We start from the raw sequence: 25,859 nt of genomic DNA on the forward strand, positions 1-25,859 counted from the left end.
TTTCCTACTCCAGAGGAGTCTTGATGAATGTAAAGGTTAGATATTATGAGAGGTTGGACCGTTAACCTTGACTATGGAGTAAATTCGGCTGTTTTCTGGAAAAATAAAGAGGTTTTGGGGCTCATTTAAGCAGACAAAGAAACAACTAAAAGAAGCTTTGAGAAACAAATTGAAGCATGTAATTTGCTAGAAAGTTTGAGAGACATCACTATTGCTAAATCATCTCTCAATCCCTCATGTCAAGAATTTTATATTTATGTAAATATTAAATTAATTTAAATAATAAATATATAATTATAATTAATTTAAAAAAAGAAAGAGTATTTTTGGCAATGTTTTAAATAACAATATTGAAAATTAATATCTATTTATCAATCAAAGTATAATTTAAGATTCTTCTAATTTGAGTTCAAAGTAAGGCCAAAGATATTAAAAGGTATAAATTGTATAAATTTTTTCATTTTTTAATAAGATCTGATTTATTTATTTGTAGAGTTATTTATTCAATTACAGACATTTTTAGAATACCTCTAACCAAATTGGTAGTACTTTTTAATAATTGAGTCCTAACTTACTAATTTGCATTGCTATAATAAAAATATATTATATTTTTGAGAATTCTAATTATTTCAAAATTAAAAAAAAAAACCTCACTTTTGAGAAAGTTTATTATAAAGAGTTTTTGCCTCGAGTAGAAAGCAACATAAAAAAAATACAATAAATATTAAGAAAAGTAATACTTAAATTTGATTAATTTTATCCAATTTTAATATTATACGGGATGGGATGGTAGATTTTTTTTTTTTACTAAAATTTTCATAATTCGTACTGTATGATAATATATTATTATTTTTTATTTAAAAAAAACTATTTCCATGCATTTATGTAAATATTAATATATTATTAAAATTATATTTAAAACTTGTATTTTTAATTTATATTTTATTTTTAATAAATAAATTTATATTATATATTAATAAATTAAAATAAAAAATAAAAAGAAAAGTCTCCGCATAAAAATCCACTTCACTCCATCCTGTTCGCTCGCCTTTCAATAGGAAAATTTCTATTTCGATCTCAAATTCTTACAGGATGAGAATGGAAAGTGTCCTGCTCCCAACCTGCCCGTTTCTATTCCTAATGTGATATTGTTGTGTTCCAGTGGCTTCATATCAGTGAGGATAAATTTTGATAATTATTTAGAAATTTATCTAGCTGTAATATTATAGTTCTTCAACTTAAAAATATAATATAAAATTTTATCAACTTTTAAATTTTACACATTAAAATCCTTCTAACTTCCAATTATCAGTTTTTTTGTTAGACGTTGATCTGGATAGTTCTAGCATGGAGCTTAGTCAGTATTTCTCTTTTTCTTCTCAAGTCATATGTAAATTTAATTCTTCTTCTCTCTATAGAAAAAATAATTTTTCATGTATAAAGAGAATAATTTTATATTTTGCATAAGAGAAAAAAGTGAAATATTGACTAAGCGCTATATGAGAGTTATTCATATCAGTTTCTAACTGAAAAATTAACAATTAAAAATCAAAGGGATTTTACTGTGTAAAATTTAAAAATTTAAGGGATTTTATGCTATATTTTAAAGTTAAAAGATTATAGTATTATAACTATATAAATTTAGAGACAATTATTAAAATTTATTCTAGCAGTAACGAGGAGTTGCATTGAATATGTAATGTCACTCTTATAGGCAAGCTTTAAGATAGACATGGATGAAAGTGATGTGTTTTGGATAAGGTTGTATAGGTTTTAAGTTTATTTAATTTTTATATTTGAAATAAATTTTAAAATAATATATTTTAATTAAAAATAACTAAGAAAATGTAATAATTAAATGTATAGGAAATTTAAATTTGGTATATTTTACTATATTTTTATTGTGATTACTGAATGTACACATATAACTTGGATATATTGCTGTTTTGCCTTACCGTCTCAAATTTCATTATCTCATTTTTAAAATTTGCTAACGTCTCTGACTTTTTTTTTAAATTAAAATTATAAAAGTTTCGATATGCTTTGATTCTTGAAATTAAATTTAAAGTACATATCATTTTAATTTTGAGATTATTTTATTATATTATTGAAATTACAGGTTTTTTGTTTTAATTTAAGTTTGATTAGGATTTAATTCTATCTTAATTTGATTAAATTTAATATTTTTTAAATTTGATTTAATTATGATATAATTTAAAAATAATTTTAATCAATTTTAATTTTAATTTTAAATTAAATCAACTCAATTTTAATTCTAATATGCTCTTCAGCGGGTCTATCTTGACCCGACTTAATTATAGCTAAACTGACCATATATCTAGACGAACAGCAAAAGCAACCTACATTGGCTAGATAGAAACTATTCGCTCGGTCTTTCTCTATGCCACTACCTCTACTTCTGGTGGTTCAATTTTCTTAGGGATGGTGATGAATTGCAATTGATCTAAATCTTCGACCACCGACTTACTGTGACTCGCCCAAAATGCCCACACATATTAAGACCTTATTCAAATCAGAAGGAGCTACGGCAGCTCGAGGATTGCTTGTGAGGTAGTTGAAATTCCAACCTTTATCCTAGGGGTCCCAAGACTCCCTTTCTTTGAATCTTTGAACCTGATCTGCATTCACAACCTGATGGAATGGAAGCAAATCTCCATTCAAAACACGTTTATTCCTATTCTTCCAAACTTGCCATCGAAGAAAAACAAACAACAGAATAATCTCCATGTGTGTGTGTGTATATATATATAATAGAATAATAGATACTAAATATTAATTATTAATAAAATAATAGAATATTAAATTAAAATGCTTGTAAGAAAATAAAATCTCAAATTGCGATTTACAGGAAAATTTCTGCTATTTCTTATGCAACAGCTACAGGATCAACAATTCCATGAGCTTGGGCTTTAGTTGCTAACATAAAAACATTTCTTTCCATGTCTTCGGATACAACCCATAAGGGTTTGCTCGTTCTTTGTGCATAAATCGTTGCGAGGTGATGGAGGGATCATACCATTCGAGCCTTTTTTTTTTCATGCTTTTGCCGGAGGTCTGGAAAAAGCTACAATCAAGGTGAAATTTTTTTTCCTTTTTGTAGGGACCAGGAGATTATATCTAGCCGTAAGAAAATTGCTTGCCTGATAAATAACTTAATTCTTGGCCTTTGACCCTCTCAGTCACTGTGAGCACCCCTGATTAGTGCAATGAGATGTGTCTATTTATCTATCTCTTGACTCAAAATGGAAGCAGGTTTAAAAATGGATCTTAGAGTGTCTAAGGTAGGGCCAGGAGGATCTCTTAACACCTTCTTTTTTCTTCTCATCGTGGTATTTCAAAAAGACTTGCCATGGTAAGGAAGAAGGGGAGAACAAGCACACTTAAAGAGTGCAGTACAATGAAAAATAGTATGATGCATTTGGGAAGGATGAAATGCTTTCGAAAAGGAATCTATCAATTCTCTCCCAATTGGTTGGACCATAGGTGCGATAATTTACTTCACGGGTGAGGTTTCTACTTCAAGTCTAAGATGGCCTAGTTGCGCTAAAGAAAAGAATAGAAGAAGCATCTGACTCCTTCATACATGATTCACTTGGCTTGAGGGGATATAGCTCAGTTGGTAAAGCTCTACTCTTGCAATTGGGTCATTGTGATTACGGGTTGGATGTCTACTTGTCCAAGTGGTAATGATAGTATCTTGTACTTGAAGCAGTGTGTCACGGGACGGGAGTTTTAGCCCCATGCAGCGCCTAGGTCCCCCTTGGCCAGGGCCCCTAGGCCAGCCTTCCCCCTATCTGGCAAGCTCGCATAAGCTCAAATATTAAGCATCTTCAAGGTTTCTCGCACGTACCTGTACAGATTCATACTGGTTAGCTCCATAGGGCAAGAGATAGCTTATGACGGCCTTGCCAACTGCCAAGAATAGGAGTGGGGAATTGCTGAACCGTTACATTCTCCCCCACCCAATCCCACAAACGCCCTCGTTTGCGTGCGTTCACGTCACTTCCCTGCGCAACTTGTCACACTCCCTCGCACATAGGAGCCCACACACCATTTGTTGTGCTCGCCCAACACAAACACTTGAGCATTATATTGGCCACTAGTTTACCAATGCACTCGCCCTCTTTCGCACGTAGACATCCTCCAAAATGCCTTACCAAGATTCTTCATATTACTCGCTAGACACATACAAGCTGCATGATAGGCCGCACTTGTCCCTCGGATCGACCCCTTTCTTGTCCGATGTGGGATTGAGAAACCCTTGTCTACCTTTGTCCCATTGAGGCTTGACACTCTCCCCCACCCGATTCCAGCAACACTCTTGTCGCTATCGGCACCTTGCTTACCCCGGTCCCATTGGGGCGCTTGGCGTGATTCGGATCATCTGGGGCCTGCTCTGATAACACATTGTCATAGGACGGGAGTTCTAGCCTCGTGCGACGCCTAGGTCCCCCTTGGCTGGGCCCCCTAGGCCAGCCTTCCCCCTATCTGGAAAGCTTGCATAAGCCTAAATATTAAGCATCTTCGAGGTTTCTCGCACGTACCTGTGCAGATTCACACTGGTTAGCTCCATAGGGCAAGAGATAGCTTGTGACGGCCTTACCAACTGCCAAGAATAGGAGTGGGGAACCGCTGAACCGTTACAGGTGACTCACTTTTTCCAAATAATGGGGAAGAGGACCAAAACATTCCACTAAAAGACTCTACTGAGACAAAGATGGGCTGCCAAGAACGTAGAGGAGGTAAGATGGGTAGTTAGTCAGATCTAGTATGGATCATACATGGACGATGGTTGGAGTTGGTGGCTCTCTTCGGGCTCCCTCATCTGGGATCCTTAGGGAAGAGGATCAAGTTGGCCCTTGTGAACAGCTTGATGCACTATCTCCCTTTAACCCTTTAGCGAAATGCACCAAAAGGAAGGAAAATCCATGGATCGATCCCATCGTCTCCACCCCATAGGAACTACAAGATCACCCCAAGGACGCCTTCAGCATACAGGGGTTGTGGACAGACCATAGAACCCTATTAAATAATCAATAAGTGGAACGCATTAGCTGTCCGCTCTCAAGTTGGGCAATAAGAGTCAGATAAGGGCAATCACTCATTCTTAAAACTGTAACACCCCAAATTTTTAAATATTTATTATTTTGTGAGTAAATACTAATATTTTATTTTATTTAAATTTTAGAAAATTATTTGAAATTTTTCAGATTTTAGAAATCGGGTTCGATTTTTCAAAAATATAAACTTTGATGATTTTTAAAAATTAATTTAAAGACCACGTGGAAAAATAAAAAAATATATTTGGAATCTACAAATTTTTCTGAGTTTTCTAGAATTTTTTTCGAAATTTTTGGGCCCCGTTTTCGTTCCTAAGGCAGAGTAGAAATTCAAAAATTTTGTATCCTGAATTGGACCGGCCAAATTAAACCGGACCGGTCGAATCGGACCAGCCTTCTTATTCTTTCTTCCTCTCCCCTTCGCGTTCCCGTCTCTCTTCCTCTCTCTCCCTTTTTCTCTCTCCTCCCTCCTCTCCACGCTGCGCCGCTGCCACCCCAGCCTCCCCACCTCGTCGGCGGGCCGCCCCAGTGCCTCCTCACGGCCAGCATATGCTCCAGGAGGCCGGAAAACACAGGCGAAGTCCTCCCTTGGGCGCACGACGCCCCACCTTCCCTGCCAAAATTCTGCCGATCCGGCCACCAATTGGACCGGGTCTTGTGTCAAACCTCTTCTACACATCGAGAGCTTTTCATAGACACCAAGAACATCAAATTCATCGGGCGGTTTGCTCAATTTTTGTCTGAAAAATTTTAGCCCATTTCGATTTTTGGGCTAGATTTCTCGCAAACCATGAACCCCACGAGAAAACCGAGAGTACCGGAGAGAGCTTCGCGGCAATATAAATTTCAAAATTTTCCGACATCGTTTTTCGGTGGATCCCACAAAACTTCATAGTGTTTTTTCGAGCATTAAATGAGCTTAGAAAATTTCGTAAAAATTATATACTAACCCCCGTGTTGTGGGCTTCGTGTAAGTACCTTCAATTTGTAGAAATTCGACAGTTGCTCGGATCAGTGAATTTCCGGCCAGACAGATAGGCTATTGAAAAAGTCTCAGAATTGGGTCGAGATTTTGGCTACCCCACCGTTGTTAGATGTCCCGAGCGCGTTCCCGAGGTCAGAATCGGGACAGGTAAACCCGAACCTTACTTTTTCTTAATTTTCTAGTGCTTGAATGGGATTAAAAATCCATAAAATATTAATGGTAGCTCAGAAAATTATAATTCCTTTTGCATTAGCTTAGTAATAATGCTAAGGACCGTAGGGCAAAGTTTTAAAATTTTTAGAACTCATTTGGGTAGTTTTTGCAAAAGGGTCAATTATAAGGACTAAACTCTAATTTTACATATTGTGATTGATGACTGTTTGGATGGGCCCAGGAGGGGCCGTGTGATGTGATTGAGTTGTGGGTGTATGGTTTGTGGATAAAAAAGTTGCGTTTTAAACCCATTTGTAAGTTGGGTAGGTCTTAGGTATAGGGAAGACTCTACCGGATTTTCGGCACGACTTAGAACATTTTGTTATCTTTTCTTAGTTTGTATTGAGTCAAATTCATTAAATAATTGTGATAAAATTGTCGTGTGAGTCAGATGACCTTCCTCCTCCACTCGACCTCCACAAGAATCATGTTAAGTCTGTGAGTAAAATATTAATTTTAATTATAATTTCGATATTATTATATGTTCAAGCATGCCCATGCATCACTTATAAATATGTATCTATGTAGTTAAACTCTAGGCATGTTTTATGTTACATTCACAACTGTTAAAATGCCATGGATTTTATTGTGGTAATTTGGAGCAGTGTGCGTGCGTTGGCTTGCGGGTGGTATGGTGTTGGATATGGACAGGATGGGTAGACAGGGCTTAAGATCTTCGCTGGGACCCGGTCCTTCGGGGTAGACACGGCTTGAGTTCTTCGCTGGGATCCCGTATTTGGTTTATTAAGTGAAAGTCTGGCTTGAAATCTTCGCTGGCAGAGGTTAGATTAAGAGGGCTGTATAGGGGATCAGCTCCCGTATATGTATTGTTTGATATTATCGGGTGTGTGAGTGCTCCAAATTGCCTTTTTGATGTGATTTGTATGAAATTTATGATGGTGTTGCATTTCATTCCGTAGGGTGCATTAGCTTTAGATAGCTATAGAGATTATGGTTAAAATTGATATTTTACTCTCTGAGTCGAACGCTCACTTCTGTTCATTATTTTTTCCAGGCTACAGGAGGATTATTGTTGTGGTTAATCTTCTTTTCTTCTTCGCGAGTTGTTTATTAATGTTTGTATAATTCTGGTAACTCCTAGAATTTTCGCATGTGTTAGAAATATTTATTTGATTGGGTCTGTAATATAATTGTCATGTTGGACCTGTAAACTTATTAAAAGCATGTATGGTTAGATTTGATGAGGGAGCCAAGCTCCCATTTATTTTTATGACATTTGATTATATTGAGGGTGAGCTGAGCTCCCCAGATGATTATATATTGTGTTTACAGGTCGGGTGAGTCAAAAACTCCCCCTTAAATGGTCCATTTTATAGTCGGACTCTGTCTAGTTGAATTCTTGAAATTGGGCCCAAATGGGCCTTAGAGTTGGGTTGAGGAATAGTTAGGCTTACTACGGGCCTGGGGGGCTTTAGGTTGGCTTAGGTCCTAGTAGCGGTCCGGCCCATAGGTTGTGTCGTGACAAAAACCAACATTCTTAAGACCAAAGAGTGGATGGAAAGGGGGGGAGGGGAAGCTCTTCGTTCTTGGTTTTCCTATAGCTGGATCTTGCAGAACCACAAGAATCCTTAGTTAGAATGGGATTCCAACTCAACACCTTTTTTCCTCAAAGTAAAGTGAATAGCATATATGAATCAATCCCGTCTCGATTTTAGATACGTTTAGAAATCTTCATTATAGTTAAAGTCAAAGAGAAAATATCTGAAAATGAAATGAGATTAGTTAAAAGAAAAAAAAAAAAAAAAATATATATATATATATATATATATATATATATATATATTAAAAAAATTGAGTGTAATTAAGCTTCGCCCATGGTGGTGATAGGGCCTTAATCTCTCTAATAAAATATTAAATAAATAGTTAAAAGAATATGTTTTCATCTATAGAATATGCTATCTTCCATAAAATATACTATGAAATATTCTCCATTTACTTTTTCCTTTAAACAGGCCTAAGTAAGAAGGGTAATGCATTTCTCTTTCCTTCTATCTACACTCTCCCATCTCCTTTACCAGAAAATAATTCTCTCTCTAATTTGGGCGTCGAATGATTTTCACCAAAAACTCTTCTTGATAGATCTCTTGCCAGATTTTCTTTGTCTTGCAAATCCCTATAGTTAAGACTGAAAATGAGATCCCATATCAGAAGCTATAGATTCAAACTTCATCAAGTGGGATAGTTTTCATTCTCATTAAGAAGCTTATTTCACTAAATTATGAAAATCAATTCAAATGGTAGTTCACTTTACTCTGTAGATTATTATAAATAATTCAATTCTCGTTATTAACATTTAAGAGTTATTTTTTAAATATGTAAACTAAGCGTGAGAGTAGACGTTCATTTAAAAATGTAATTTAATTAATGCTCAAAAAATTAATTTGAATACTATATAAAAAAAATAATTTGATGATGATCAAATGAATTAAAACAATTGTATTCTTATTATAAATTAGTTGCTAAGGCTTTTTGAAGTGTGATTTGTGATATTCTTTTGTAAAAAAAAAGTAGTCTATTTTTTTTTTATAAGTAAAAATTTTATTATTAATTAAAAAAAGTTAAAAAAAAAAATTTAAATCCAACCATACACTAATCAGCAGAGAACAATCTTTTACACAAAGACCTAAGATTTGGCAGGCTAAGTGAAAAGAGTTGCACTGATAGAGTATAGCCAAGAAAAAACTGGACAAAAATTGGGGATGATCAAAAAGCCAAGAACCAAACAAACAATTTAGCCAAAACTAGTAAATTAAATAGCAAAATAGGGTATCAATCCAAACAGGCACAATCCCATACAAAGTAAAACGCCAAAGCCACATAAGGATAACCATGCTGTTGTGAATCACGAAAGCATAAAACTGTAATGAAATAGAACAAACAATTATAACCATAAAATTTGGTTCATCTTTTTAATATAGGTTATATTTATGTGCATCTAATATTTCATTATTAATAAAATAATCAAATAATTATAAGCTCAAAACTATCCACTTATCAACTCAATTATATCCAATAAAACCTCATTACATAATTTTTCATAGTGAATACATCAGTTAGTTCCTTTCATTTTTTTTTTAGACATAACCCATATATTTACTATTTTAATTACTTTTCAACTATATAACAAGGGCTCTCACCAATGAATAAGAATTCATTGCTCTTAAATTTTATGCTCTTTCTCCACTTTAGGCCAAAATCTTTTTCCCTTTATGAGAGGCAATGGATGATGGTCTTTTATTCTTGGAGTATGCCATTTCTTAACCTTTAAAGCCTTTTTTCCTATATGGAGATTGCAATAGGCAGAACCCCTCATCAACGAGTAAACACTCAAAGAAAAAATTAAATAAATAGAAAAATAAATAATGCTTAAGTCTTGCCGAGTTTTGACGACCAACCGCATGCTTTCATAAGTTGGATTATTTAGGCTTAACTAGTTTAATACGCAACATCTGATCATATTGAACATAGATTAAAAAAAAAAAAAAGTTTCCAGAGCCATGTTTTACAACATATAATAATATATGAAATTACGGTTATTATATTGTCATTAATTTTAATTATCTTTTTCAATCCAATAAAATTCTGTTTATGCAGGCGTGACTCCATTCACTTGCCTATTTGATTGTCTGGCCTTGTTTTGTTTTTTCTGGGCGGATGTTTTGAAGAGCTGGTGTGGGTTTCAACTAATTCTCTTGGTGCTTTTGAACTATGACTCTGCTACTGTATTGCTGATTAGATGTGCTTGGAGTCCTCTGTTTCTCTTGTTATTTTGTTTAGCAATCCCCAACACTGGTTTTGGGGCCTTTGCTCTTCTTTGCTTCTTGGCCGTGTATTCTTTAGATTTTTAAGTCTAATTGTTTAGGAGAAGTCTGATGACTTTTAGATGAATGATGCATGCAAAATTTTTCATGGATGTTATAATCAAAACAATTTCTGCTTTTATATTGTTAGAAGAAAGAATACAAGTAATGAAGGAAAAGATTGTGTATTTGTCTGTGTCTTATTTACAGAGATATTACATTTATTTATACATGAGAATATGAGCTAATTTAGACAAGAATAATAATTGCTGTAATTATGCTACACAAATCTCCTATAATCATGTTAATTGTTGTAATTATGCTAACACCCCCCCTCAAACTCAAGGTGGTAGCACAGGTGCCAACTTGAGTTTGCTTAAGAGATCCTGAAAGCGAGCGAGAGGATGTGTTTTGGTGAATATATCAGCAGTTTGGCTGACAGAGGAGACAGGAATCAAACATATGGTGCCACGAGCAACATGATGATGTACAAAATGACAATCAATTTCGATGTGTTTGGTACGCTTATGAAATACATCATTATGAGAAATCTGTATGGCACTTCTATTATCGCAATGAAGCATTGTGGCAGAAAAATGAGTAACACCCAAATCAATTAATAACCACTGTAGCCAAAGTAATTCAGATGTAGCATCAGCAAGAGCACGATATTTAGATTCTGTGCTAGAACTTGCAACAACAGTTTGCTTTTTGTTACGCCAAGAGATAAGAGAATTACCCAACAAGAAACAATAACCAGTTGTAAAGTGACGATCTGTCAGATCACCAGCCCAATCAACATCAGAGTAGCCAGATAATACTAGGGAGGAGGTAGCGAAAAAGTGCAAACCGTGAAAAAGAGTGCCTTTGATATAATGAAGGATTCGAAGTACTGTAGAGAAATGAGTTGAGCGAGGAGCAGACATAAATTAGCTGACCAGATGAACAATATATGAAATATCAGGTCGAGTAACTGTGAGATAAACAAGACTCCTGAGAAGCTGTCGATATAAAGTAGGATCATCAAGAGGAGTGCCATCAAGAGGTGTAAATTTGCAATTGAGCTCCAATGGGGTTGATACTGTTTTGCTATCAGTGATGCCTGCTCGAGAAAGTAAGTCAGATGCATACTTGGCTTGAGATAGATAATAGCCATTAGAATTTTGAGAAACTTCAAGACCCAAAAAATAGCTGAGAGAACCCAGGTCTTTCATTTCAAAATGCTGATTGAGATAATGTTGTAACTCTGAAATACCAGATGAATCATCTCCTGTTATTATCATATCATCAACATAAAGCAACAGAAGAACAATACCACTGCCAGTTCGGCGAGTGAATAATGCAGAATCATGTGGACTAGAGAGAAAACTAAGTTGAGCAAGAGTGGAACTAAATTTGGCAAACCAGGCCTTGGGAGCTTGTTTTAATCCATATAAGGCTCGCTGAAGTTTGCAAACCTTATGAGGAGAATGATAACCAGGAGGAGGATGCATATAAACCTCTTATGTTAAATCACCATGAAGAAAAGTATTTTTGACATCCATCTGGAAAAGTTTCCATTTACGAACTGCAGCAATAGCTAAGAGACTACGAATAGATGTTAATCGGGCCACTGGAGCAAAAGTTTCTACATAGTCGACACCATACTCTTGAGTGTACCCTTTGGCTACTAAGTGAGCTTTGTAGCGTTCAATAGTTCCATCAGAACGGGTCTTGATTTTGTAAATCCATTTGCAACCAATAGGGGTCTTGTTTGGTGAAAGATTAACTAAATCCCAATTATGAGTTTTCTCTAAAGCCTGAAGTTCGTCAGTCATAGCTTGTTGCCAAAGAGGGTCAGTACTTACCTCACGATAAGAACGAGGCTCATGAAGGGTTGCAATAGTAGAGTAACAGTAAAAATCAGAAAGATAATGAGGAGTTTCTCTTACACGGGTAGAATGACAAAGAGTAGTGCTAGGAGGAGATGCAGGCGCAGGCACTGGATCAACAACTTGTGCAGATTCAATAGGGGCAGGTGTAGTTGGGCTAATATTGAGCACATCACAATCACCTGGATCAGGACTTGGAAACAGCTCTTTGAAGGAGTCAGTAAAAAATAGAGAGTCAGTATTGACAGAGTGATGAAATTTAGAAAGAGAAAAGAACATAGTATTGTCCCAAAGGTAACATGACGAGAGATGCGTAACTTATTAGAAACAGGATCCCAATAACGATACCCTTTGTGTTCAATGCCATAACCAAGAAAACAACATAGACGAGCACGGGGTTCTAATTTGGTATGTTCATGAGGTTGTAAAAGAATAAAAGAAACACATCCAAAAGGTTTAAGGATGGAATAATCAGGAGGTTGTCCAAACAACTTTTTAAAAGGAGATAAATTATGAAGAACCAAGGTAGGAAGACAGTTAATAATATAAACAGCATGAAGAGCTGCTTCTCCCCAAAATTTTTCTGGACATGAGGCAGAAAGAAGAAGAGTACGTATAGAATCAAGAATATGGCGATGCTTGCGTTCGGCTTACCCATTCTGTTGAGAGGTGTGAGGACAAGAACGTTGAACAACGGTGCCTTGTTGACTAAGAAACTGAAGTAAAGAATAATCCCAATATTCCATGGTATTGTCTGTTTGGAGAATTTTAATGTCACAAGAGAACTGAGTTTTAATCATTTTTGCAAATGTGATGTAAATTTTTGATAACTCAGATCGATTTTTCAAAAAATATATCCAAGTAAATCGATAATAATCATCAATAAATATCACAAAATAACGAAAACCATTTATTGGAGAAATAGGAGAAGGACCCCAAATGTCAGAATGAATTAAACCAAAAGGAGTGTCTGAAGTAGTATTATTATAAGAAAAAGATAATGCAGGTTGTTTTGCAAGTTGACAATTTAAACAATTAAATGACTCAAACTTAGTAGATCCTAATAATCCAGGAGAAATTAAAGGTTGAATTTTACTGGCAGAAGCATGACCAAGACGAAGATGCCATTGGTGAATGGAGGAATTAGGGATTGTAGCTGCAGACACAAATATCTGAGGAAGATGTAAAGATGCAAGCTTAAATAATTGACCCACTCTGCAACCCTCCCCAAGAATCTGTCCCGTTTGTGGATCCTGTACCTGGACACCATGGGGAGAAAAAATAACATTTAGTCCTTTTTCACACAACTGACCAATAGAAATAAGATTGAGTGCCAAATTAGGGATATAATAGGTGTCAGGGAGATGAAGATTTGAGGTAGACACATGACCAGTATGTGTGATGTTCATTTTAGTACCATTTGCAGTATGGATTGGTGGTAAGGAAGATACAGGTTTTGCAGAAGATAAGAATTTAAGATTAGTGGTCATATGATTACAACATGCAGAGTTAAAAAGCCAATAAGAATTACCCAGAGTGGCAGACATGGCAGTAGGAGAATTATAAGAGATAACCTGTTTGAATAGTGCCTCAAGATCACTCATGGTGATGGCAGTAGAACCCTCAGTAGTAGCAACAGCAGTGACAGAGGAAGATCCAGGCTTTGAGACATTCTTGAATTTAGAATGCCCTCCTTTTGGTCTTGGAGGGTGTGTGGGACAATGTTCAAGAATATGACCGTAACCATGATAATATCTGCATTCTATAGTAGGACAATATGCAAAAGCATGACCAATTTGATTACAATTCTTACAGAGTTGATTGCCAGATTTCTAATGTGAGGATCGAGTAGTTGCAAGAGCGATTTCAAATTGAGGAGTTTTATCCAAACTGAGACGAGTCTCTTCAAAAATAATATCTTGAATAGCAGTATCCAATGATGGGAGTAGATTTCGATGTAGCAGGGATGCTCGAACGGCCTCATATTCTTATCGAAGAGCCATTAAAACTTGAATGAGATAAAGATAATCTTCACTAATTTTGGCCTGAGATATTTGATTCCAAATGGGTTGGACCTGGGCAAGAAAATCATTCACAGATTGACTTGCTTCTTGTTTTAGATTATGAAGAGTAGTCCACAACTGATAATAGTGAGCAAGTCCAGTTGTCTGATATCGATTAGCAAAAAAATCTCAGATTTCTTTTGTAGAGTCATAATTAGCAAATTGGATGTGGATGGACGAGATAGAGGTATTGCGAAACTAGGTGATGATCTGATGATTTTTACTATCCCAATCCTCAAGACGTTCAGCAAATTTTGCATCAGTTCAATCGTTCTCTCTTATCGTCGTAGTGATATCTCTGGTAACAATACGCCAAAGCTTGCGACCTATCAAAAAACTTTTCATTCCTTGAACTCAAAGATTATAGTTGGAACCTGTCAGAACTGTTGCAATAGGTTTTGAAATATTAGATTTCTCCATTGATAACAAGATGAGGAGAAAAAAAAATGGTATAATAACAGGAATGAAAGAATGAACTAGAACAGGTTGTAGAGAGAGAAGAGAGACCCCAGAAACTAGAAATAAAAGCTTTACGGCTCTAATACCATGTTAGAAGAAAGAATACAAGTAATGAAGGAAATGATTGTGTATTTGTCTGTGTCTTATTTACAGAGATATTACATCTATTTATACATGAGAACATGAGCTAATTTAGACAAGAATAATACTTGCTGTAATTATGCTATATAAATCTCCTATAATCATGCTAATTATTGTAATTATGCTGCACAAATATCCTATAATCATGCTAATTGCTGTAATTATGCTAATATATATATATATATATATATAGAAAATTCATGTCTAAGTGAGGAAGGTTTCTGCAAGTTACATAAACTTCCTGACTTTTAAAGAAATGAATATAGATGAACATATAGAAAAATGAGGAAAGAGTCTCGGTGGCCGGCAGAGGAGATATGGGGAAGATGCAAATATCTAGTTAGAACTGAAACTCCGATTTACAAATTAATTCTATACTTGAAAAAAAAAAAATTCAAGCCATCTATGCTACTTACAGATTAATTTTAAGCTAAAGATAGATTTGTAAATTATAGACAACTTTGATACAAGACGAAATAAGAAACTGCATTGTCCATTTGCATACAGCCTCTTTATGAGTCTCTTAATATAATATCATGTGATGATGACTAGCACCAACGTTATTTATTTAATTTTTAAGTTGAATTGAGATTTAAATTCATAAATTTAATATCTTAAAGATTATTCTCGGATCATATTAGATGAACCTTCATTATGCTCTTTTAAAGGAGAAAGAAAAGAAAAAATTATGGAGCTTAGTGGAAACATGCATGCGAAACATTGCCGTTATTGTTATTTGTTAGTTTTGAGGTTATTGCAACAAACCTTCAAGGAATCTGGTTTATGAGAACAAACAATTGTAAGATACATAACTAATGACGAGAAAAGCTTACAATCTGTGTATTATAAGCATGCACAGCTGCAAGGCAAAACCTAACAAAGACAAGGACGGTGACTCCATGCCAAAACTATATTCAAAGCTCCTATATTCAAAGCGGCCTCTGCTTCTTGTTTTTAAGCTTTAAATCTTTAATTAAAAAAGGTTAAGATCTAACCGGGAACAATCATATAATAAATTGATTAGCATAAACTCATTATATATATGAAGAACTTCGTTAGTTTCTTCCACCAGCTCACACCACCCTATCTTAAGACTTCAGCCTCTCTCTTACTAAAAAATATTCATATGGAGACATCCCTGAAAATGAAACCCAAGTTGGAAATATTGGTTCCATTGCTACACAAAACAAGGTCAAGGCAAAAGACCTATAAGATCAAGATCATTACATGCAGATATAATGCTAATTATGAGGTAGCTAGAGCTACGCAAGAAAAGAAGGCCAACTTCTACCGTGTTCTTTCGCTTGAATCCCAGAATGTAGGGTTTGACGAGATCAAGAAGGCTTACAGGAACATGGCTCTGCAATACCACCCGGACGTTTGTCCTCCGTCGACAAAAGAAGAGTCCACAAAGCGATTTGTTGAGCTCCGACAGGCTTATGAGACCCTGTCCGATCCAATTTCACGTAGATTGTATGATTATGAGTTGGGTTTGGGAAATTCTATAGGGTTTGACTTTGAAGTACAAATGGAGGAAAGGAAAAACAATTTTCCAAAGGAAGTATGGGAAGAGCAACTTTATGGACTGAAACTACGATCTCATGTCCGATTGGAGAAGAAGAACAATAAATACATCTAGATATATAAATTCATTTTCTGTTCCCTTTTAATTAGTTTCATGTTTTGCTCTATTTGTAGTGCTAGCATATATATTCTTATTCGTATGTAATAATCTTAAGAATTTTATACTATAATTCAACATTCTCAAATTAAATTGGAACTCCGAGTTAGAAAATCTATTTGACTATCCAAGGATTATTTCGGAGCCAATTTTATCTAGAATGCTATTTACGATGGTTAGAGATTTCATATATTCGTGTGCATGTGTGTGCACGCGTTCGCGCTATAAGCGCCATGATTGGTGTTGTGCAGGACTCAGAGGGGAAGTTTCTATGCATTTTCTCTTGCCCAGCAGGTTGGAGTGACTCTAATGCAGCAGAATTAATGGCCGTACAGAATGCTTTGGAACTATAAATATGTGAACATCCCTTTCTGTATCACTTTGCTGCTTCTATTCTAATTGATTAAGAAAAATATATAGAGTTGCCATCCATATATTAGAGGTACAAAATATGCAACCAATATATAGCCTATTTGTGTATATATATATATATATCTCCACAATATGACACATCCAATTTCAACAAAATTTGAACTTTCTTTAGGAGAAAAACATGAATGTTTTCTTTATAGTAATAGAAATTCATATTGATCTAACGATATAAACATAATAAATATTTGAATATACATGAAAATTGCTTTAATAATTAATGATTTTTCAACTTTTTGAATTTTCTTTTGATTTTTTGAGCATATTGGTAGAGTATGTAATTTACAATTTATAATTAATTAAGTAGACTTCATTTGGTGGCTATTGTAAACTGTAAAATTAAAAAATTTGGTGCATGGTCACTGAATTAGAAATTCATCTTGGGGTTAAAAATAAATATTAAAAAAATAAAATGAAAATTTGATAAAAATATAAAATATTAAGACATCAAAATTAAATAATATAAAAAAATATAAATAAAATTTACATGAAGGTGCAAAAGTCGAAACAATATAATAAAGATATTGGAGGGTTAATTAATAATAGTTTTTCTTTTTAAAATACACTAAAACTTATAGGAAAAATTTTAGGGGTGAATACAATAATTTTTTATAAATATATATTAAAATTTATGAATAAAATTTTAATTTTAAAAACTTTTGAAAGGGAGCACAAGGTAGCTCCACACTGTTGGTAAATCATTTATACATATAACAATGTATTTTAAAATTTTTCATAAATAAATTTGATCACCTTTTTTTGTATTCAATGGAAGCATAATGAGTCTCACCATAAATTAAAGATCAATAATCTTAAAACTGAGAGATGGAGAATTGGAGACTATGATAGATGGGGAGACTCGAGCATAAAGTCTCCCCACTCTCTTCACTCTTTCAAAGTGGAAGAAAAGTAATCAGACTATCCTTGACTGAAAAAAAATTACCCATTTATCACCATAACAAGATTTTCATAAAATAGTCATTTTCTTTTTAAAACTAAAAAAAATTGAATTAATCACAAAAAATATAAAGGAAAAATTACAAAAAAGTACCTTGTGATATCACTGATTTTATAGTTTACTTTATGATAAAATGGTATCCTGAGGTTTCAGTCCGTTAGCAAATCAAGATTTTCCGTTATTCTCCGTTAGTCATATATTGACGTGGATTAAAATAGTAATATTATTTTATTTTAAAATACTTTTTAATAATTAAAAATTAAAAAATAGAAAAAAGGCAGCTCGCACCTCCCCCTCCTCCCATCTTCACTGGCACCTGCTCCTTCTCATTGATAATGGAAGAACCTAAAATTTTAAATTAAGTGGACTTAAACTAAAGTTTTAAAGTAGAATTATATTAAAGTTTTAGTTTATTGATAGATGGCTTTCTTTCTATCAAGAATCTAAGTTAAAATGCAAAAAACTATATATATTTGTTTCTTACTGGTAGTGGTGATGAAGAGGGTCCAAAATGATGGCTTGAGTCATCAAGTGAACCACCTTGATTTTTTTGTTTCTTACTTGAACCTTTAATGACACTTGATTCTCCAAGCTTATCATCGTTGCAAATCTATCACATCTGGGACTAGGAGGCTCATTTTCAAAACTAAAGTCATCATCACTACAAGTGTACACGTTATCCTTCTATCTTGATCTATTATGCTTCCTTGTAAATCACGTAGGCTTTAGAATCAAGTTTTTTATGCATTAAATAGAACTGCTACTGATTTTCTGGAATAATGAATTAATAATAATAAAAAAAAGAGCAACAACTAACAAAGAATATAAGAATCAACATGATCATTTGAAAGTGAATCAACAATGATGCATTTAGCCGGTTTGAAGAACTGATCTATTTGAGATTTGGACAGAGACCGAAGGCCCATCCCTCCAAGATCAATAAAGAAGCTAGGCTTAGAAAAGGATTCTTCAAGCCTCTTTTCATAGCCTTCAAATCCAATAGCAGAGACAAGCAAGGCCATCTTATCTCAAAGGAACAAATAAGAATTCTAGAGGACCAGAATGAGGGATCAAGCGAAGTAAAAAAGAAATGTAAACTAAAGATAATAGAAATATAAGAAGGAGCTACAAGGGGCAACACTTAGAACATCTTAGGATAGCTTTTGCACACAGTTAAAGTAAGAAGCAGATCAAAATTTCTTGATTCCACCATGGGGCCAAACATCTTCAACGCTGTAATTAAGAGAAGCTTCATAGAATAAGGATTTACTACTGCCAGACTCTTTCTTATGACCTTTGTATTTCATTAAATCATTCAGTCTTTGCAATGTTGTGTTACCGAGCAATCAAGAGAGTATCAAGAGAGTAGAAACCTATAAAATGCTCACAGAGCAACAAAATAAGGATAGCAAATCATAGGCACACCAACCATTATGCTTTCCAAAAAGCTCCAACCAAAGACGCCTGCTAAATGCCTTATGTTATCCTAAAAGAATGTGTGTATGTGTGTGCATAGAGAGAGAGAGAGAGAGAGAGAGAGAGAGAGATTGGTTTTGGATGCCAAGGAGAGGGCATTGGGGGAGATGAGATGATTGGACTTTGGGTTTACAGTGAGAATATAAGAAAGGGTTGACGCAGTAAATGTAATTAAAAATATTATAATATTACTTTTTTAATCCACACCAGCATACAATTAACGGAGAATAACGAAAAATTTTGGTTTGCTAATAGAGCAATACCTCAGGGTACCACTTTATTATAAAGTGACCCTGAAATAAAAACTGAGTGAAATTACATGGTACTTTTTTTATAATTTTTCTAAATATAAATATCCACACTTAACAACTAAATTAATTATAAATAAAAAACTCAAAAATCCAATTATCCTCAAAATTGAATGCCAAGTTACTCCAAGAAATAATGAAAAGAATGTCTCCATTTATAAAATTTATTCTGGAATGAAGTTAAAAGTGGAATATCTAGGCAGTGATAAAGATTAGATCTCGAACTCAGCATTTATTCCAATTGGATTAGAAGATGCAAAAACCCTACCTCACATACATGATGGTCAACTATGCTAAGGATACACCAAGTGGCAACAAAGTCAAACTGTAACTCATTCATGCGTTCCATTTATCTTGCATCGCTTCCTATTGTATACCCATGAGGATTTCAATCTATTGCTATAAGAAAGCCACGAATTCGAAGGAATTAATACTCTATAAATTGTAAAATAGATATATATAATTAATAAAAAAGAAAAGAAATTACAACATGAGTATATGTATAAAACTATATTTATAACAACTTGATAATTTACTATTTAAGAATATACAGGTGATAAGAATATCATTATCCACAACACACTGAATAATTCTCAACCATAAAAATTAAAATTTTAATAATTCTAAAACGTATGGATATATCAATTTTATCCAATATGCTGAATCTAATCTAATTAAGGGGTCGTCAACTTGGAGATTAAACGAGACATATGAAGATTATTACATGCACCACGTGATGAAACATGGTGTGGAAAAGCATCTAAATAGTGGATTAGTAATTGAAAAGAAAGAATCTATTCTTTATCTTAATCTGTAATCCAACAATAATATTGGAGGACCAAAGTTGGCCTATAAATGCAGGCGATTATATGTTATGTTGCTTCATATAAACACAACGAGCTAGATGCAGAAAATTCAGTAGATAAGCAAACATTTAAGGCATTTCGCATTCAACTCTCCCTCAACGGCTTCAGCTAGCCAACGTCCCTCATGCAATGTCTTCATGAGACTTGCAATGATGCTCATAGGGAACTTGAAGTTGAAGCCCGAGAGGGGGAGTTACGGATGCGACCTGCCTTAGAGATCTCCGGTTGTAAACGATTTCACTCGGGAAGAAATTTGGTGCTCAAGGTAACTGAGGTTGTGCACACTGCTGACATATATGTATATATATATATATATATATATATATATATATTGATTCTTGAATTTGAATTTCGCAAGATCAATTGTTTGGAACTGTTAAATATTTATGGATTTAGATTTAATTAAATCAATTCCATAATAAAATTAATTTGAAGGGTTGAGCCACGAATTTCAGTTTTCAAATAGTGATATATAGGCTGGTCATATTATTTTAAATTTCATCTAATTCTTTTTATTTGAAAATTTAAAATTCAATATTGACTGAATTTTGAGTTAATAAATATTTTTTTATAAGTAAAATAATTTTGTTAATAAATTCAAGAAAAACTTAGTATGTATTATCTAATTAAACCCAAGTCATCAGACCTATCTAGAATACCACTAAGTTAAATTAATCAAATTGATTGCAATTTTATTTATTTAATTAAATTAATTAAAATTGATTCATTTAATATTTGTTTTTCCTTTTTCTCCTCACACTCTTTTTTTAATTAATTCTTTATTTTTTTTAGTTTAATTTAATGAATTGTATAAAATTTTAATTAAACATTGTCAAAATAAAGATTTACTTATGAAAATTAAAATTTTAAATTAAATTATAAATTCACATAAAGGTTTAACATTTTGATATAATTAAACCTTTCATAATAGAGTGGTGCTAAACGAAATATTTTATGAATAAATTAAATAAGAAAAAAAAAAATTGACACTACATTTAAAAAGATAATAATGAGTATTACTAAATAAAATTTTTCAAAATATTTAATAAAATAATTTAATAGCTAACTCGTGTAACTCTTTCGTAATCGATTCCATTCTTGTATTTCACTCTATAATCCAAAAATATAAGATAATACTATCTGAAAAGAAAATTCATATTGCCCAGTTCAATATGAAATTTCTTGGCATAACGTTCGAAAATAAGAAATGTCAGCCCAGTTCACATACTGCAACAATAAAACAGATTCAACAATTAACTAGATTGGGCCCAAGAGATTTTTTTATCTGAGGCCCAAGACAATTTAAAGAGAGGCCTTAGCCGAAAACTGGAGAAACAGGCAACAGATTGAAGGGCCAGGGCCCTTTAGATAGGCCTAAACAAGGACACTGAACCCAACCCAAATTGCCCCAACAACATCAAAAGTCCCAATCATGGACATAATTATTTTGGAAGGTGAACTAAGCAGAAGGTAGTATCTTAGACAATAGACGTACACATGCAATGAATTGTAGATGACACATTTTTGTGAAGAAATCACTCATGGAAGCCACTGGGAATGAAACGGGTGTGGTGACTTAGAAAAGAAGATAGAAATATAAGAAGAGAAAGGTGTCTAGATAGAAGATTTGTTGGGCAGGATAAAACCATTAAAGCAACATTTGACATTGAGAGATTTTTGATACTGATATTTAGGCAAGCATTAGTTAATCCTATCACTTGTTTGCCAGTGACTTAACTTATTCTTAAAGTGATCAATCATTTTCTTGTATTCACTGTCATTTTTTGCCCTGAAATTACAAGCATATATACATATTATTCCATTGTCATTTCTTTCTTGCATATATGTTAATTCTGATATTTTAATTACCATTGAAACATCAGATATGTGTTTTAATTTAGGATACAAATTCAAGAAGGGAAAATTTGTTCGTGGGAAGGAAAGTGATGATGATGGAGGTCAGGAACTAGAAGGGAAGGGCTTGCTTTCAAAGGAAATTCACAGATGGAAGATACAACAAGAAATGTTAGCTACTCAAGTAGAAGCATCATCATCCTTCTCCAGTAAACCCTCAAAATGCAATCATCAATTTTGCTCTTCTTGATTATCATATATAATTCCTTTTTTCTGTTTGTTTAATTTGTTTCTCACATCTTCAACATTTCCCATATACTGCTGTGAGTAGGCCTGTATTGGTGTGTTTTTGCCTTCACTAATTAATAATGATCGAGCGGCCCACTCTGCAAAATGGTGGGGAGGGAGAAACACAGGAAGAACAAAAACCAAGTCTCTCCTCACATACACACGCATATACATATCTTTAAAAAAAACCCAGAAATTTCTGAGTGTTTTTGTGTTTTTTTTTTCTTTTTTTCTTTTTTTCTTGTTCTCTTTTGACTGATTTTAATTGATATACCCTGGATATTGTTCTTTTTTGGCATAAATAAGATTTGATCAATTTGTGTGCCTTCTTCCTTTCTCTTTCTCTCCTGTATTTTGGTGGAGATTTGAAGAAATTAAAGCTCTATTCTAGCTAGCTATCCCAGAATGCTAATTAAAATGGTAAACTGTCAATCAATAAACTATATATGATCAGTAATTAATTTTTCCCACACTTGATCAAGTAGTTCAAAATATATCACTCATTAGAGTCCCTACTCCTTCAATTCTTTTTTTTTTAACTTACGAAAAAATGCATTTCTCACGCAAGCATACATCTTATTTTTCATTTCTTTATATATGTCATTCAAATGTTTATCCTTGTAAAGTCTTAAGAAAACTAATCAGTACTAACTTACTTTCAAATACTATTTCAAAGAGAGGAGTGTCAAAGGCCTTATAAGGGTATATTACCCTTACCTTGCACCAATATGAGATATTAAAACACTTCTCTCACACTCAAGACCAAACACCTGAAGAGTAGAACACTTATGAAAGGTTCAACATTAAGTTAAGAACGCTTTAATACAATTTTAAGTAAATGAGTCAAGTTTAACTCCTAAAAGTTAACTTCAAAGGAGAAGTGACAAGACTTTAAAAAGGACACATGATTTCTATCATAAATCAAGGTGGGATATTAACATGGAGCTTTAGTTAACAAAATTCATTTTGCAGTGGGTGAATGTGAATCATGGAGAATGAAATGTTTATTACTTGTCAGGTTAATTGTAACCTTATTTTAAAAAGAGAGATATTAAAATTTATATTTATATTTTCTATATATTATACGACAGACACTCAATTAAGAAATTACTAGTCAATTACTATGACGACAAGTCGAGGTAAACTGCAATTTTGATCTGCAAGCAATATTTTATATAGTGAATGAGAAAATGCTCGAGTATTATCTATTCTGAATAAAATTCTGTTCCTGGAGGTTGCCACTTTGTCACAATAACCTTACCAGGAGTCGGTAGCTGGGTCTTAATAAACACATGACCAAAGCAGGGAATTAAAAGCCCAATCCAATTAAAGAGTAAATTAACGAAGCAGCATCAGCCATGCACCAATTAATGCATTATGTACAGCATGTGTTTATGATATTTTCCAACACAAAATGAAATTTTGGAATGAACAATTGGAACCCTTCTTAAGTGCGAAGATGGATGAAGTGGTATGCAAGGTTCAGACATATACATGCAATGAAGAGAAAGGTGTAGCTGAATAAGCACAATAACCCTGCGCCATAGCTTAATCCAAAAAAAATTAATGGGCTACAAATGGTATCAGATCCTGCAATATAATTTATGGGTGGTGATATATAACCGATAAAGGAAACAGTTAGCCCACTCATATCATCTTTATGCCCATACAAATTCAAAAGGAACCACAAAACATTTCAAACCATTATGAGGGTGCCTAGAAGTACAAGCCTCTCAATTCTCTCTCTCTCTCTCTCTCTCTCTCTCTCTCTTCTGTGTGTCAGGATAGAAGGGGTTTATCTCCATGTACAATGTAGAGGCTAAAGATTACTATTGTAAGTAGCCATGATGTAAGCTTTGGACCCATATACTCAGAGATGTAATACGATTCTCATCTGTTTATAATATCTGTGTATATAGTAGATATAAAAAAAAAATTATATTTTTATTTTCCAAATTCTTGTAAGAGTTTATTTTCTTTTCCAAGCTTTATTTAAGGAGTATAGTTGTTTGAACAAGTTAATGTTTTTATTTTGTGAATTTTACCCTCATTATACTCTAATTTGGTGAATGAAATCTTTCTATTTTGAAGAAAAAAAAAATAGCAATAAGATAAAATTATATTTCAATAATCGCTGAAAAAATAATTTCGAATGAAATTTTGATAATAAAACATAAGAATAGAGTGATTCGAAAATATTTTTCATTATAAAATATATAAATTTCAGTGATATAATAATTTTATATTAATTTGGTGTATGCAATATAATAATTAATATAAGCAAGAAATTTTCATTGCAATAAAACCTTATCTACGGAGTACCACCCCATAGTTCTTTAGGCCTTAAAGGTGGAGATATTGGCTTGAAGTTCATCAAAATAATGTATATGTTGGCTTATTTTGTCACTAGTTGACTTGCTATCAATTCCATAATTACAAGAACAGAAAGTACCAAAAAACTTTCATAAAAACACAACTAAAAAGAAAAAATGTTAGAAAAGGCATGTTGGCTTGTTTAACACTTAGTTTATCTAATTAAGCAACTCATTAGTGGAACTTTATGCCATGTTCATAAAGGCTAACTCAGTATGCCTGGCATGATTCAGTTGGTGTTTCTTATTCTTGTCTGGTTGCAACCTGTTTAGCATTGAAGTTTTAAAATAAAAATTATTTAAACAAAAATCAAGAAAAATATTTTTTTAAAAAAATTATTTTATTATTTTAATATTTTAATAATTAAAATTTATTAAATTTAATTTTAAATTATTTTTTAATATTCTTTAATTAAAATATTTAAAAAAATTATATTTTGGGTAACAATTTCAACAATAATGTTAAGCATACCCTTAATTTGTTACAGGCTTTACTAATATTAAATAATTATCTTAAAGAATATAATAACTCCATAGAGAAAAAAGCTCTTACCTATAGCCCCATAAAACAATATAATTTATCCACATAAAAGTAAAAATTATTAAATTTGAGGATGCTTCCTGCTTCGTGTACATTTATATTTGGATTAATAGCCCCATATCTATTATAAAGAGGATGCTAATTTAATATTTGATTAATAGGTAGGATTAAACTTAATTTTTAGAGTTTGATTTAGCTGTAAAGGATAGATACATTAACTCTTTCGAATAGATAAAATAATTAAGTAATCGAAATGGGGTATTTAAAGCTCACAATGGACAGGGCAATCAAGTGGGGGAATAAATTATAAATATAACCAAATTAAAGCATGATTTATCTTAGGATGCATTTAATATAAATTCACATTCATATCAAAATAAGTTTAACAATAATTAGATTAAAAATTTATATTGAGGTATGTATAGAATTAATTAAAATATATATAAAAAATA

General features: G+C 33.1%; 1 protein-coding gene across 1 annotated transcript; it reads left to right on the forward strand.

Moving 5' to 3' along the window:
• The first annotated feature begins 15,760 nt into the window (after nt 1-15,760).
• Nucleotides 15,761-16,273, forward strand: LOC110648816 (chaperone protein dnaJ 20, chloroplastic-like). The gene has a single exon (XM_021803174.2). The coding sequence runs from the start codon at nt 15,761-15,763 to the stop codon at nt 16,271-16,273; it is 513 nt and encodes a 170-aa protein (XP_021658866.2).
• Nucleotides 16,274-25,859: the final 9,586 nt, after the last annotated feature.

This window comes from Hevea brasiliensis, chromosome 7, assembly GCF_030052815.1.
Source record: "Hevea brasiliensis isolate MT/VB/25A 57/8 chromosome 7, ASM3005281v1, whole genome shotgun sequence".
Classification (NCBI taxonomy): domain Eukaryota; kingdom Viridiplantae; phylum Streptophyta; class Magnoliopsida; order Malpighiales; family Euphorbiaceae; genus Hevea; species Hevea brasiliensis.

Bases quoted from the DNA above. Each gene is read 5' to 3' on its own strand.
- LOC110648816 (XM_021803174.2), top strand. From the start codon at position 15,761: ATGGAGACATCCCTGAAAATGAAACCCAAGTTGGAAATATTGGTTCCA.